Here is a 16,158-nt window from a genome sequence, read left to right as displayed (position 1 = left end):
AGCAGGTCCAAAGAGCGAAGCCACGACTCCCACTCTTTAACAAAGCTATCAGGGACCTCGGTGTCCCAATCAAACTTGTCTATCGCCAATTGCTGAAGTATAAGGCGTGCTTTTAGAAAAAATGGCGCTCCAAAGCCTAGCGGATCAAAATTTTGTCCAAGCTGACTGAGCATACTTCGGCGCGTGTGTTTAGCTAAGGGCTTTAAGGAACATGCGATACGCATCTCGTCAGACTCGGTTTGCCACACACAACCCAATGTCTTCGCTGATGGCAAAGTCATATTTTCAGTCTGAAAGTCAATGTCACGAATCAAAGGTGAAAGCATCTCATTATCCAAATTTGACAAGACAATCATAGCCTCCTTGTTAGCACTCCACTTAACAAGTTTAAACCCACGGCTATCAAACAAAGCAATTGATTCATGAGTGATTTGCTGAGCTTCCTCAAAGCTATCAGCCGAAAATATAAAATCATCCATGTACATATTATCTGCAATATTGCAGAGAGTTAGTTCACCAGCACCGCTGGGGTTCTGCTCGACCATTTTCTTTATAGCCAAGCAAGCGATATATGGGCTACTCTTTATTCCCCAAGGGTGTACACAAAAACGAAATGGTACAATCTTTCCACTTTCAAGGTCATCATCTTCAAACCACAATATACGAAACAAATCCCTTTGCGACTCAGGTAACATTATTTGAAAGAAGCATTTAGTCACATCAGCCATGAGACCAAATCTACCAAGCCGAAATCTAGCCAAGACATCTACCAGAGGGTTTAACAAGTCAGGACCCGAAAACATTACATCATTAACACAAGTTCCTCGAAATTCAGACTTGCCATCGTAAACAATGCGCTTTTTTAATTGTGACGTCACAAAGTATGGTAAATACCATTCAAATCCCTTGACATTTCCTGCTTCACCCGCACGCTCAATATAGCCATTAGATTTAAGATCTTTCATGGTGTCAGTAAGGAAATCACGAAGTTCAGGTTGTTTTAAAGCTTTCTTTCTTAAAGCAGCAGCTCTATCTGACGCCAACACAAAATTGTTAGGTAGATCAATATCTTCCTTCAACGGAACAGGTATCTCAAATCGACCATCTTTCAACTCAATATTCGGTTCGACAAGTTCTCCAGCCAAAATATCATTGCGAGACAATTCACCGGTTTCATTTTGCAAAGTCAAATCCTGAATGACTTTATTCAGGTCTGCTATTTCCATATCACGAGACTGAATTTTACGCTGAAAGCCAGAGATGACATCCGACTCTGAAGACGTCTGCACTCTGCACACTTTAGCAACGCTTTCAACTAAGGGTGACTTACCACCACAAGCCAACCAACCGAGAGGAGTGAGCAAAGCATGCGGTTCACTACGATTGTCACCAACACGCTCTTCTTTTGTCCACATCAAATATGCGTTGTCATTGCCAATCAGTACATCTACAGTACTACAATCATTCAAATGAAACATATTCACGTCATGAAAATGACGGAAACCACTTAAATCTTGTTTATGGGGTAAAGTTTTAACATCGTCAGCCCAAGCTGGGTTAACCACCGAAGTTATATCACAAAACAGTTCATCAGTCTCTAACGACTGGATGTTGAGTTTAACAAGGTCAGCACAAGTAGGTTTCTGACCAGCCAGAGTATCCATTTTAAACGACGCTTTATCATACGGTTTAAGACCAAGTTCGCACACCAAGTCACTCGAAACAAAGGTCAACTGCGAACCAGGATCATGCTGACAATACACCAACTTCGATTTGCCAGTCATTGGATTCAAAACACGAGCAGCAGTAACGCGGTTAAAGGCTGCTTTAACATTTCCAATCTTAACATTACGCACAGGAACTCTGGCACCAGCATCATCTTTACCGACCGAATCCAGAGAATCACGTGACGTCACATAAAAATCATGCAGAAGAAAATAGTGTTTCCTATCGTTGTTAGGCCCACACTGACGACAGTTGTTTGCATGATTACAGTCCTTAACCATATGCTGGCGTAAACAGTTCAAGCATTTGCCAGCTTTCACAATGACATCTCTCCGACCTTTAGGTGTCAAGCGCAAAAATTCTTTACAATTAGACAAAAAATGATATTCAACTTGACCACGTGATGAACAACAAAAACATGCCGGTATGTCACTACGTCTGGCCACACCGCCGCGCGGTGCGCCAACAGCAGTCGAGTACTGCGAACTCCCTGAAATCACATTATCATGGGGTTTTACCGACGTCTGCCTAACCGGACATGAAGGCAATTTTCCTTTGCCAAACTTTTTAAATTGCTGCGACTCACCAGAATCGCCCATTAGCATAATGCTAAAATCAGTCGACTTGCGCGTTTCCTCTCGTACTACAAATTCAAACAAACTCTGAAAGGTAGGTTCCTCAGTGCTACCATACTGATCACCTAAAAAGTCAAGATAACGCTGCTTAGCGTCAAACGGGAGTCGCTTAGCCAAATCCAAAACAAAACGTCCTTCTAATTTATCACGCTGACCATAAGCTTTCGCGTAAAGCAAACACTGCGACAATTCATCTTTAAACTCTTTCAAATCACTGGAAGAGATAGAAGTCAATTTGCTACCATAGCGATACTTTCTAATTTCTGGTTCTGCGAAAAGACCTCCACGAACTCCAAAACGTTGGGACAAGCGAGCTAACGACATTTCTATCCTGTCTTCCTCTGACAAGCCAGGAGTGTCAGAAACCAAATTAGCAATCGTTTGTGCAGCTGTTCTAACACAAGCTGCTTGCAACAAAGTCAAACGAGTTCCCTTAAAGGGCGAAGCTGCCATCAAGGCCATAACACGATTTTTAAAGAAGACAAATGGCATATTATTACCATCGTAACCAATCAAGGCCGCCTTATCGAAGAACGTCCTACTATTTTGGTATTCAAAAAAGCAATCCTGCTGTTGAGAACTCGATTTAGCGGGAGAAGACAAGCTATATCCCTTAAGGGGCTGAGTGGGCTCAGTCACATGCACAGCCCGATCACGATCCTCACACACGTTAAAATCAGGAGACGCGATACACCTCTCACAACCACCCAAATTACGTGTAGCTGGGCGATCAGCAACTAGCGGCGCAGAAAACTTTGCAGGGGGCAAAGCATTACTGCTAATGGCGGCCCCGTGACCTGTACGCTCTGGGGGAGGAGTTCGGTTGTAATTTGCAGACCTTGGCTCTACAGCCTTCGGAAGACCCTTAGCCGCGGCCCCGAGACCTCCTGAAACAGCTGGAAAACATGTGGATTGTACAGGTCCACTTACAGATTGAACAGGCGTCTGGAAAAGGTTAGGTAAATTAAACTGTGATTGATGTTCACTTCTGGAATGCCTAGAAGAGCCCTTCCTAGAGCTACGCCGGGAGCCCAACTCAGAACGATATTCAGCTAAAACTACCTCTTTACGTTGTTCGGCCCTCAACTGAGCGTCTTTGAGTGCGAACTTAGCAGCTCTCGCTTCGGCCTCAGCTCTCGCGATGGCCTCAGCTCGTATGGCCTCAGCTCGTATGGCCTCAGCTCTCGCGGCGGCCTCAGCAGCTCTTGCTTCGGCCTCAGCTCTCGCGGCGGCCTCAGCAGCTCTCGCTTCGGCCTCAGCTTGGATCTGGAGCTCCTCTCGTCTTAACTGTAGGTTAATTTGTGCAACTATCAGTGACGAGCTCTCAGACATCCTAGTGCTTACATTTGAGGCGCTATCCTCAGGATGTATGTCAGCATCCAACCTATCTGACAACTCACTTTCTTTTTGTTCGAAGTTATTTTTTAACGAGTTAAATTCGGGATCTACCCTATCACGAAGTTCTGCCAAGATTGCAGAGTTAACAATTTTACTCAAAAGAGCATGGAAATGCCGTAATTCCTCTTCTAAAGTAGATAAGTTAGATCGAAAAATTAACAGTTCCTGCTTATCACTCAAAGAACCTAGGGCCACAGAAAGTTTCCCAATTTGAGTCAAAATATCCCGTCTAAGATGCCGGGCCTCTCGAACTGACTTAGCCTCATCGTTAATGGGTCCCTCCCCAGAATGGCCTGCCCGACCGCAAAGAACATCATCAGGCTTAAACTCAGTCGAGTCGACGGCGGTCGAGTCCCTGTCACCACCGAGTGTAGACCTATTAAATGTTAGGTCTAAATTTAACAATTAAAAAATTAAGTTACACAAACACACAAAATTACAGTAGTTATAAAAAACTTAACTGCAAAGACCGTAAAAATACAAAAAAGAATTTAAATGCACGATACCGTAGCTGTACGAGTATGTGAAGTCCAAACGTCCACAAAACTTGCTTGGATTCTTCCACTTGAATCTTCAAGCACAGATGGATTGCCTTTAATCTTCTTTCTTGCCAATAAATGTCAAAGTTATTTTTCTTCTGTACCAAACTGAGAAGAAATGTCTTTACTTTTCTTTACTTCTTTAGACTACCAACCAATAAGATCTTCTTTTATTATTTCTTTGCTTCTAAGTGCTTCTTGGCCTACCAACTAACTAACTTCGTCTTTTATTTTTTATGGTCACAGCGGTAAACCATAATTTCTTCGTGGGAAAATTGTAACTTAAAGTTCCCGGATCCTTTCGTCTGCATATAATGACCGAAGAAACACACACTTGAACTTCTTTTCAAAAAGTGTATTTCTGTAAAAATTAGCCCACGGCTACCGAAAACGAGGGGGTGCAACGCGTACACCACTGAAAACTGTCACTACAGAACAGATTACTTGGATAAAAGACGGAACCTTTGTCCAGCTAGCAAGCACTAAGCCAACAGTTAAATGTGCGGCCAACTTTCAAACAATCATTTTACGAATGACCAGAATAGATATCAATATCTCAAATTCACGTAGAAAGTAACTGTGACGCAATAAATGAAAGACAATTATGAAGTCATTCCAACAGGTGTTTAAAGCTGATGTAATATTTCCTGTTTAAACAGGCCCAAACAAGTCCAAACAAGTTTGACACAAGTCTATGAACGATGGTGCAATTTTGGCACATTTTCTAGCAACTTGCATGACGTAATATTCAGTAGACTTGAACGGTTTTATATGACGTTTGATTTGTACAGAGATTGGCCGTAACAGATGGCTGTGGTTGATGATTCGGTTGTGATTAGCTATGTTTTTCTTTTCAGAAGTAGCAAAGTGTAAATACTAAACTAAAGTAACGGATCATTCCTAGTTACCAAAGTTTGCTTTTCATGCTATGAACACGTCGAATCTTGGTAAAAACTGGTCAACTTTACTTGCCTTGCAATGACGCAAAAAAAAACTGCCTTGAGATAAAACGATAAATTGTACTATGAGTCCCATTGCGTTTCGTTCTTAGTTTTAATGTGTGATTGATGACTTGACTCGCGGTTGACTGCGGCCACTGTGTATACAATAGTAGAAGCGATGAGTCATTTCGATGCCGATTGCCAAAATCTAGGAATTTAGACAAAATTTCTGAACAACCTGTGACAAAATGGTTATTGTGAACCACATAGTGTTCCAAAAATAACCAAATTAGGTTTAAACGATGCGCAAATGATAAAAAATAAAAGTCAAGAAATATCAGCGCTTTAGGAAAATTCCTTCTATATAAAATTTCAAAACTAGTGAAGGGCGTGGCCATTTGACCACGTCTGATAACAGGTCGAGTTAAATAAGTGGCTTATCATTGTAGGCTATCACTTGGCTTGCTTTTCATATAAAAGTAACTGGAATAAAATTAAACAGTCAGATCCTTGTTTTTTAACGTTGATTCCATGTTTTTACGAAGATTCTACTAACTACTCAACAAGTTATCAAGTATTTGTAGGGTTTTTACCTTTCTAAGTCCCCTAGTGTAGGGATTTGCCTAACTTAAGTCCCCAGTGTAGGGTTTGGCTGTCTAATTGTCGTATTTTTTGTTTATGAAAAGGAAAATAAAAAGGATAATTTAGGGAATATTGAGAGACTCTAAGTCTCTAATTAAAAAAGGATAATTTAGGCTTCTGGCTGTCTAGTCTAGGGGTATGACTTCCTACAAAAAAGCAAACGAATTAAATAGGATTAAACATTTTTTTAATCAGTGTTACAAATTTGCTATTCGGGAATTGAAAAATATCTCTAATCAATATAATTTATTGCGACCGGTGTCAGAAGAGCGACATTCCCCAGTCGTGAATTTAACCTTCTTGTTCTAAAGTTCAGTCCGTTCGCTTTACAAGTCTAATTTCGAATGCCTGTCCTTTTTCAATTCCCCGCTTACTTCATAATATACCGGTAGAGCCTTTTCATCAATAATAGCTATCGTAAGAATCAAGGGAAAAGCTATACCGGTTTTAAAGTTATGTCGCATTAGAAATACAGATGTAGGCCTATTGAGCTAGATTCTGTGTGAGTGGCGTTTGTTAACAGGAAGCTTGACTTATGTTCTGTGAGAACGTTAGGTTTTGAATTTGCAGCATTGAAATGCATTTTTCAATAATGATAAATTTCGGTCAAATGTTAAAATATAAATTTGTTAATTAAAAACATTGGTACATGTTACATATTCACAAGCAAGTCGGTGCTTGCCAATGAAGCAGCCAGCGTGATTGTTTTCTACGTCACGCTTCATTGCACAGAGCTGCGGGAAAGATCTATTGATCTTTGTTTGAGCAGTTACCGGTACTTTGATTGGAGCATTTATGTTGATGTAGGCTATGTCGGTTGGAAACTAAAGTTGGCGATCAAATTCTACTGAAATTTTCTTAATGTAAAAAGCCATGTTTATGTGAAAAGGCAACTGGATTGTTCTCTTGTAAAGGAAAAGTTCCAATGATTTGATGTTAAGAAACTCTTATCATGGAAAAGTTCTGAGAACGAAAAAGTTTCATTTTTTACAAAACAAAATTGATCAAACAATATAAACGTAGATTGGCCGGGAATCGAACCCGGACCCTCCGCGTGGCAGGCTAGGATTCTACGACTGAACCACCAATGCTGAAACATATTCCCAGACCGGGAATTAAACCCGGGCTGCGTGTGTGAAAGCCACGAATCCTAACCACTAACCACGAATCCAAATTCGACCACCTGGGATACAATCAAACACTAAATCTTCCACAATTGGATGACAACGTTGATAACAATCAGTCTGATCTCATTCGGCAGCGCCCAAATTTGTGTAATTTCATGAACAGTCCCCATCCTCCACTCATCTCTAGATGAAGCAGCAGTTTTAACTTTTCCAAGCTTTCTAGCCATCATTGCTGGTGCTTCACGTTTTGATGCGTTGAGCTGTTTGAGTTTGTTTTTGGCAAAACAGTTAGAAACTATCTCCAAAATTAGTTTAAAATTAGACTACTATGTCCTCTTGCGCAGCTCTGGCGTAGCATAGCACAATAATGAGCAGACGCGTCTGCAACATTTTTCACTGCTGCTATATATGCAGAGCGCTGATTAGCAACTGACATCATTTTGGATTTGTGGCACTTTCAGTCCTTCATCCGATATGATAGTAGTAGCTCTATAGCATTGTAGCCTACAGCTAGCATAGTTAGGCTACTGCAAAACAGAATTGAGATAGCACTGACAACCCTCCTCGGTCTGCTATTTCGAATAATTTTAAGTGGTCTTCTGACTGACTTCTGACTAATTTTGTATGGCTTTTAATTTATTCTTGTAATCTTCCACTACAACCAGAGCCACTAGGCTATATGTAGGCCTATATAGTGGCTCTGCTACAACAGTGCATAAGAACAACGAAACGTGAACTGTTGTCTAGCTTTGCTTACTGTTGGCAAAACAACGTGTTACCGCGACGCTCGCACTGCACGACATGATGATAGCCCTACTGTTGTTACGATCTTAAGCGGATTTCCGTTAGTTTCACATCCCGTTTATTTGGGTACCCCTGATTTATCCAAATGATACATTACGTGGTAGCCACTTTAACAAGTCGAAATTCTGCCACTGAAATTGATTAGAATGAAACCGCCAACCAATCATAAGCTACGGTTTAAGTGACGTCAAAAATGGCGAAAAGAAGATCATAGAAAGCAAATTAAGTGATTGATTTTTTATCAGCTGGTTGGCTTAGGGGTTAGGGTTAGGGATAGAAAGTAATAATTTCATTGACGCGTGTTCGATTCTCACCACTGCTATTGCTCTTTTTCTTCTGTAATTACCAAATAAAGTTCAAAACAAGCATTAACTCTCTGGGTGAGTGCTAGAAGGGTCACAATTGGACGGTAGCCTCTTATAACACTTTCTGATTGGTTGGCGCTTGCATTGTAGTCAATTTCAGTGGCAGAATTTCGACTTGTTAAAGTGGCTACCACATTACGTAGCCTACTATCTAGTTATATCTATGGTTTAATGGAAACTATGAGCATCTTGAATTATTTTGTGTTCGTGATCACATCGTGTTTCTTTAATGAATCAGAAGGTGCGCTGTCTGTGGCGTCATTACGTAAGTGCCCGTTAGAAGTGAAAAAAAAACGCAAACTGTTCTGATAGAACGTAAATTAAGTGAGCGTGCCACCGTTGCCAGCGCGTTTTTGAAGTGAGGGCTAGGGAATACATTTCGGTGACATGAGTAATAACTCTTTTTTCTTGTGCAATTACCAAACTACGTTCCAAGCACTGGTCAACTCTTTGGCGGAGTGCTAGAAGAGTCACAATTGGACGGTATAGCCACTTAAACGCAGCTTCTGATTGCTTCATGCCTTAGCTACAGCAGGCTCTTACAAGAGTTGGTCTGGAAAAGTACGTAGCTACCGCTAAAGCACACACCCCGAGAACTGAATCAGTGCTTCTTGATGTTTCTGTTTTTTTTCGAGTACAAATTCGTGCGTTCAACCCACTGTCCGTTCGCCCCGTTAGCTCAGTGGTTACGCGCCCGGCTCAAGATCACGCGGCGCAAGTTCGACTCTCAGGGTGTGCGCTTGAGCAACGCATTTCAGGGCTGCTCTCCATTCAGTGGCACCTAATGAATGGAATGACTCCCCGGCAATAACATTATAACAATTGGAAAGCTCTACAAGTATGCGAAACTACCAGGAATAACCAATCAAGGCTTTGTCAGTCCGAGGATAAAGATTCAAAACCAAACCAACCAAGACTGAGCTATTGGGGTGCCCGATCGATCATGCTATGCATTTGAACTACCGTACTCAAAACAAATTATTCCAAAATAAATGATTCCGACATTTGATTTTGATTTGATAGAGGTTGTTCATTACATCCAGAATATTCATGACTCTGGTCAATGTTTAATTGTAGATGCATAGTATTTTTTGATTCAGAAATATTTGTAATAAGTGCCAAATTTAAATCAGCAATTTTGCAGGGGACCAGTGAATACAAGTGTTTCCAAATAATTTATTCTTCAAATTCATGTTAGTTGAAAATCCGAAAATTTTAACAAAAACAGCTAAAATACTTTCAAAGGTTTAGTATTCAGTTTTCTCAAAGTCAAAGCTGCAAAGATGTGGCGTGTAAGGTGCAATTGTGGGTTAACCTGAGACTGCCAATTATAAAAAAATACTCAACATTTGACAATGCAGAGATGTAGCCTACACTGCCTATGATTGAGAACATTTGCTTTGTGAAACAAAAGTGGCCTCCTGGAAGGACATTTTCCTCTAGCAATGTCAGAGCTGTATGTCAGGACTTCCCAAGCTAAAGGGTGTGACCTCAAACCGAGATCGTAGTTTTAGGATCGGTAAACAATTTAAAAGTGGGCCACTGTAAACTGCCCACAAGGGGTTGCATAGAAAATTATTTCTCTGAAATGGGGTTGCACGATAAAAAAGTTTAGAATGCCCTGCTGTATGATATCTCTGGCAATGTGCAATACTATAACAGGAATAGTTCTGTAAGAATAGTTGCAAAAGTCAGATTGGTTTGGTGCCTTGAAAGAATTATTTAATTTTGGGGTCAAACATGCTCTTTATAGGCTACTAGCCTAAAGCGGGTCCCCAACCCTTGAGTAGCGACCCGACACTGTTGCTACAGAGTAAAGGTTTCTACCAGGTTGCAAGAGCACAAGTCCAAAAAGGGCGTCAAGAATGCAAATTAATTAAAAGGATGTTTTTAGCCATAAAATAGATTGATTAGCCTATACATACAGTGAAAACGACATTGAAAAAATGTAGGTATTAAATCTGTAGCCTAGTGTACAAATAAATATCATCTATAACCTGTTGAGGCTGTTGTAGGTGTCACATAGGACCCCTGAACACTTCGTCCCCTGAAAAGATCAATGAAAAAAATACAACAGAGCAGAAGTCGCTAATCGGAGTTGCCGCAAACATTTCAAAAGTTTTCCCTTGAAAAGATCAAGAGAAAAAATACAGAAGCGCGAAGTCGCCCATCGGAGTTGCTGAAACAGTTGACCATGCTAAGTATCTTGAAATAATAGTTGATAAACTGAACCTCACTTTTGGTTTAGGGTTATTTTGATAAACCGAACCTCACTTTTGGGTTAGGGTTACATTACATTGAAAAACCAAACCTCACTATCGCGGTTGAGGGTTATTGAATTAATTAAGATTGTAGCAATGTAGCCCCTGCATTACAAATGATCATGAGCTGTCACAGTCTATTCACTTCCAACTTCCTTCTAGAAAAAATTACAAAGAAAAAGTCACTTATTTTGTGGTGGCCCAGGATAAAAATTCAATGATTGATTAATGAGAAAATTTTAAAATGTTTGCGGAAACTTTGATCGCCAACTTTAGTTTTGTTCTTATTTTTTTCTCAATGTTTTTCAGGGGATGAAATAGGTTGCATCCGGTCATATACCACCCCCCCAAAATATAGAGAAAAAAAACGTAGATTTTCTACATTTTTGCAAAACTTTCTCACTTGTTTTATTAGGTCAATCCCATGTCATTAACCTAACGGGTAGCATTGGAAACACATGATTTTAATAGTGAATTTAAACAATAGTCCCGGTGACATCAGTGAAGTTTGAAGAGGCCCTCCAAAACCAGCATCATCATCATCATCATCATTGGCCATGCCTGAATAAGGCGTCGGCTACCGTGAGTCTCCACAACGATCGATTGTCCATACTTCTAATTAGGTTTTCAAAATTTTGGTTTGTCCATGTTGAAAGATTTTTGAAGATTTCCAAACGTGGACGCCCCTGGTGTCTCTGACCAGGAAATCGCCCCATCATTGCCGAGTGTTCAATTTAGACATGCCCGATAAATGTCATTTGCCTTTTTTTGATAGTTGTGATGAGGACGCCAGGGGTGCACCCAGAGCGTCTCCACACTTCCAGCATACTAGTAAAATATTCCGAAGTAAAAACCTTGCTCACCACCTACCTAACAATTAAATTGACCGAATTCAGTGTCAATTAAAGTATGAGGTGAATTTGCCTTGTATAAACTATGCACGAAAGATGGAAGAACATATTATAAATGTTTCAAATATTTACTGAAAGCCGACACAATATTATACAAACCTTCAACAATTAAATTATTGAAATCTTTTTGTAGTCGTAAAAATAAAATAAACTAAATTCAATTTTAGATCAAAAATTGTCACTCAAACTTCTGAAGAAATCCAGTTTTAGTGTAATGATGTTGGTCAAAGACAGGGTATGCGACTGTGCGTCTTGATTAAAAAATCATTATTAGGTCTAAAAGTATACAAAAAAGCAATCAAAAAACCATTACATTAAAAATAATTTTCTGGGAAGAGCAATCTTCTTACATCCCCTGCTATAGTACTTTTTTTTTCTGACCCCGACTTTCACATTGTCTATTTTTGTTTTCAAATCTTGCCTAAAAAGTGTGTTCAAAAGGCTACAAAAAATTAGACCAATAGAGGCTAGATTTCAAACTTTGTTCTTCCTATCGCCGGTCTACAAGGTTATTTTCACAATAAAACTGGTGTGTGAAGAGAAAAAGGTTTGGGACCGCTAGCTTAAAGTTTTGCCTTTTTTTTCAACATATTTACTGGCTGGATTAAGACTTTAATAGAACTGGGGCTAGAGGAAATTTAGAGACTTATAATTCATTCCATTTCTTGTACCAACCACAACTAAAATAAGATAGCAAATCTGCAGTCTGCCCCGATAGCTCAGTTGGTTGACACGTGACCTTATGGAACAAAGAAGCTTCAACATCAAGCGGCGCTGGTTTGACTCTCAGGGTATGCGCTTGAGCAATGCAAGTTAAGGACTGCTCTCCATTCAGTAGCTTCCAATGGATGGAATAATTCCCCGGCAACAACACTTCAATAATCAGAAACTTCACTCTGTCAATTTCGGTGACCGGGCCTGTGTCAGTGATTCAAAGCCTCTACAAGTATGCAAAACTGCCAGGATACCATTTAGCTACCATCGCGTACCATTTAGCAATTTCATACAGTGTTCACGTACCACCTACGGCTACGCTACAACCAGAAAATCTCAAAAATATATGGTACAATAAACGGAATGGCCCGTTTCGGTGAGTCCGATCCCTTAACGGGGAATTTTTTCAATTTTTTTTTAAAATTATCAGGTACCCTAGCCTAATTATCATTGCCGTTTTAGGGTTAGGGGTTAGGAGTTAGGGTTAGAGATGAGGAACTTACCGAATCGGACTCACCGAATCGGACTCACTGAATCAGACTCACCGAATAGTAGCAGACCCACAATAAAATGCAAGAAAGTTTAACAAATTTTAGCACAGCACTTCAAGGCTAAAAGATTTTAATATTAGACTAAATATAATTACAGTAAGCTGTTGAGCTGTCAGATTAGTAGAAGACCAATAAATAAGGTGCACTACTACTGCTACTATCCGGAATGGCTCGATTCGGTGAGTCCGATCTCTTAACGGGAGATTTTTTCAATTTTTTTTTTAATTATCGGGTACCGTGGCCTAATTATCATTGCCGTTTTAGGGTTAGGGGTTAGAGGTTAGGAACTCACCGAATCAGACTCACCGAATCGGACTCACCGAATAGTAGCAGACCCGCTACTATCAATAGCAACATTGAAAACTGAAAAGTTTTGGCTTTTCTGTTAAACAACCTAGGTCAGAGGTTCTTAAACTCTGCGTCACCACACTCTTGGTGCATAGTTTTCATTTTTCAACGGCGTCGCACAATGATTCCGCTTCGTAATCTAAACTCAATTGCATAATAAAGCGCTCACAGGCATTGTTATCCCCTGCCATGTTCATGAGAACTTATCATTGCGAAACTGTAGCAAATGCTTATGGTTTAACCGGAATGGCCCGTTTCGGTGAGTCCGATTCGGTGAGTCCGATCCCTTAACGGGGGATTTTTTCAATTTTTTTTTTTAATTATTGGGTACTGTAGCCTAATTATCATTGCCGTTTTAGGGTTAGGGGTTTGGGGTTAGGGTTAGGGGTTAGAGGTTAGGAACTCACCGAATCAGACTCACCGAATCGGACTCACTGAATAGTAGCAGACCCTGGTTTAACAATCACATGGCACAATTCTGAATTCATTTGATCGCAATATAAATCAACAAATACAGGCTAGAGACACTAATAAATAAAAATGACTGAAATTCCTATCGCTGAGTGCGTCGTAAGTCCAACAAAATTTTTCAAAAACGTCGCAACAAGAAAAGTTTAAAAACCATTGACCTAGATGTGGCATCATAAACGCTTGAATCTCCTACAAATAAAATTAATTATGACACAATAATGCACATCGAGTAATCTGAAAGTTTGCCCAAATTGCATTATTTTATTTTAACTACTGTCAACCATGGACGTCCACGTGTCAACTTAAGTGAGTTTCTCGCGTACCATCTGAAAGACCACTACTGGTATGCGACTACGCATACCACAGTTTGGTAGCCACTGCTTTAGATGTTGATTATTATCATGGTTTTCTGTGATACCAAGAGATTTTTTTGTTTTCAACAAAGGGTTTCAGTAAATGCAACCACTGTTGTTAATAATTTTATTGTATAACTTTGTGTTGTATTTCTCCAGATCACCATTAATTTGTTGCTTATCTTTTAATTGCTTTGTACTGTGAAAATGAACCTCGAGTTGTTGGAATCATTTGGCCAGAACTATCCAGAGCAAGCGGATGGTACTTTAGACACTGGATCGATGGCTGTGACTTGCACATTTAATCGTCATGGCACTTTAATTGCTGTGGGATGCAATGATGGACGTATTGTTGTGTGGGACTTCTTAACAAGAGGAATAGCAAAGGTGTACAATGCTCATGCACATCCAGTTTGCTCTCTAAGTTGGTCACGAAACGGTCGCCAACTTATATCAGCAGCTACAGATAACCTTGTGTGTATCTGGGATGTTTTAAGTGGTGAATGTTTACATACTTATCGATTTTCTATGCCAATTATGAAAGTTCAATTTCACCCACGTAAATCTAACATTGCACTTGTGTGCCCATTAAAACCAGCTCCTGTGTTAATATGTGTTGGCGCAGAACATACCACACTTCCTACCGTAAATGAAAGTGACAGTAGCATTGTTGCTGCTTTTGATCGTCGTGGAACATACATATATACAGGGAATTCTAAAGGAAGAATTGCTGTTATTGACACTACAACTTTAAAAGTTGTCGCTTCTTTTCGAGTGACAACTGGAATTGCTAATGTTGCTATAAAACAAATTGAATTTGCAAGAAAAGGTTCTTGTTTTCTTGTAAACACTGCAGATCGAATAATCAGAGTTTATGATGGAAAAGAAGTAGTGATGTGCGGAAAGAGTGGAGAGCCTGAACCAATACAAAAGCTGCAAGATTTAGTGAACAGGACTGCTTGGAAGAAATGTTGCTTTTCTGGTGATGGGGAGTACATTTGTGCTGGATCGGCAAAGCAACATCAATTGAACATATGGGAGAAAAGTATGGGAAATTTAGTGAAGATACTTCAGGGAATGAGAGGTGAACAGTTGTTGGATGTTGTGTGGCATCCAATCAGGCCCATGTTATGTTCAATATCCAGTGGAGTAGTTTCTGTGTGGGCACAAAATCAAGTTGAAAACTGGAGTGCCTTTGCTCCGGACTTTTCAGAGTTAGATGAAAATGTTGAGTATGAAGAGCGAGAATCCGAATTTGATGAAGAAGATGAAGATAAAAGTGAGAGTGAAAATGAAGTTAAACAAAAAGTAGATGATCAAATTAATGTGGATGTCATTTCCATCGACCCAGTACGTGCTTTTTGCAGCAGTGATGAAGAAGAGCAAGATCATGATTGTTTAGAGTTTCTTCCTATTTCTCCTGAAATAGATGAACCAGAAGAGAATGTTCTTCTTCCCCCTGTTGATCCTTCAACAGTCGCTGGACTTTCAGAACCAGCTTTAAAAAAGCAGAAGGTTCAAAATATTAAGTTAGATGCCAACTCTGGGTCTGAAGAGCATCCTTTGATCAGAGGCTCTAAAAAGCCCAAAAAACGTAGTTCTTCATCTCGTACAAAGCCACAGAAAACTGTTAAAGACAGCAAAAGTAAGAGTAAAATACGCCAAAATAAATCAACTAATGACATTTTAAGCATGGGAACGACAATAGAAGGGTTATAATTGTGGTGTGTCATATTTGTCGGTATTGTTTTTGTTACCAAGTTTTTGCAAATGTTGTTTTTGAACAGTCATTGAAAACTTGGCACAGTGTATTTTTTTCCAAACTTTGCTTTCAATTGATTTCACAATAAGACTTTGAAAAAGATGCCCACTTCTGTTGTACTTTGAAAAAGATGCCCACCTCAATATCAGTAACATGATTTCTTGGAATATTTTTCAATGCTGGCTTTCAATAGACTACATGGCATTAATGTGCGCATTCTTTTTTTACATATATTTTTAGTATAATGCAGATTGCAGACATGCAGATTGCACAGTTTCAACCTCAAGGTCTCCTCAGTGCAGTAAATCGTACACTACCATATATTATATATATGGCAGAAAGCATTTTTCAAAAGCACCTTAATTTTATTTGCCAAATTTCAAATGACTTGAAAGTTTGGCAACCTGCTGCTTTCATGCAGCAGAGCAGCCACTAGATAGAGAAAATTGTTTGCTTTTAAGTTTAAACTCCATGTGTTGTGTTCTAAAATTACTCAGTCCTTCAATTTTGTTTTTGCTCAAAACTTTACTCACATTAATGTTTTGATTACAATGCAACATCTATCTAGGCACTTGTACCATAATTTAGTCTGATTCAAATTTTTAAAGGCA

At 39.6% G+C, this 16,158-nt stretch overlaps 1 protein-coding gene across 1 annotated transcript; it reads left to right on the top strand.

Moving 5' to 3' along the window:
- Positions 1-13,992: 13,992 nt before the first annotated feature.
- On the top strand, positions 13,993-16,129 carry LOC145787609 (retinoblastoma-binding protein 5-like). The gene has a single exon (XM_082599381.1). It carries the CDS (start codon positions 13,993-13,995, stop codon positions 15,502-15,504), a length of 1,512 nt encoding a protein of 503 aa, XP_082455507.1. The 3' UTR covers positions 15,505-16,129.
- Positions 16,130-16,158: the final 29 nt, after the last annotated feature.

This window comes from Aplidium turbinatum, chromosome 18, assembly GCF_918807975.1.
Source record: "Aplidium turbinatum chromosome 18, kaAplTurb1.1, whole genome shotgun sequence".
NCBI classification, from domain to species: domain Eukaryota; kingdom Metazoa; phylum Chordata; class Ascidiacea; order Aplousobranchia; family Polyclinidae; genus Aplidium; species Aplidium turbinatum.
This window is presented reverse-complemented; position numbering and strand designations above follow the sequence as displayed.

Excerpts from the sequence above, each read along its gene's own strand:
- LOC145787609 (XM_082599381.1), top strand. The coding sequence starts at position 13,993 with ATGAACCTCGAGTTGTTGGAATCATTTGGCCAGAACTATCCAGAGCAA.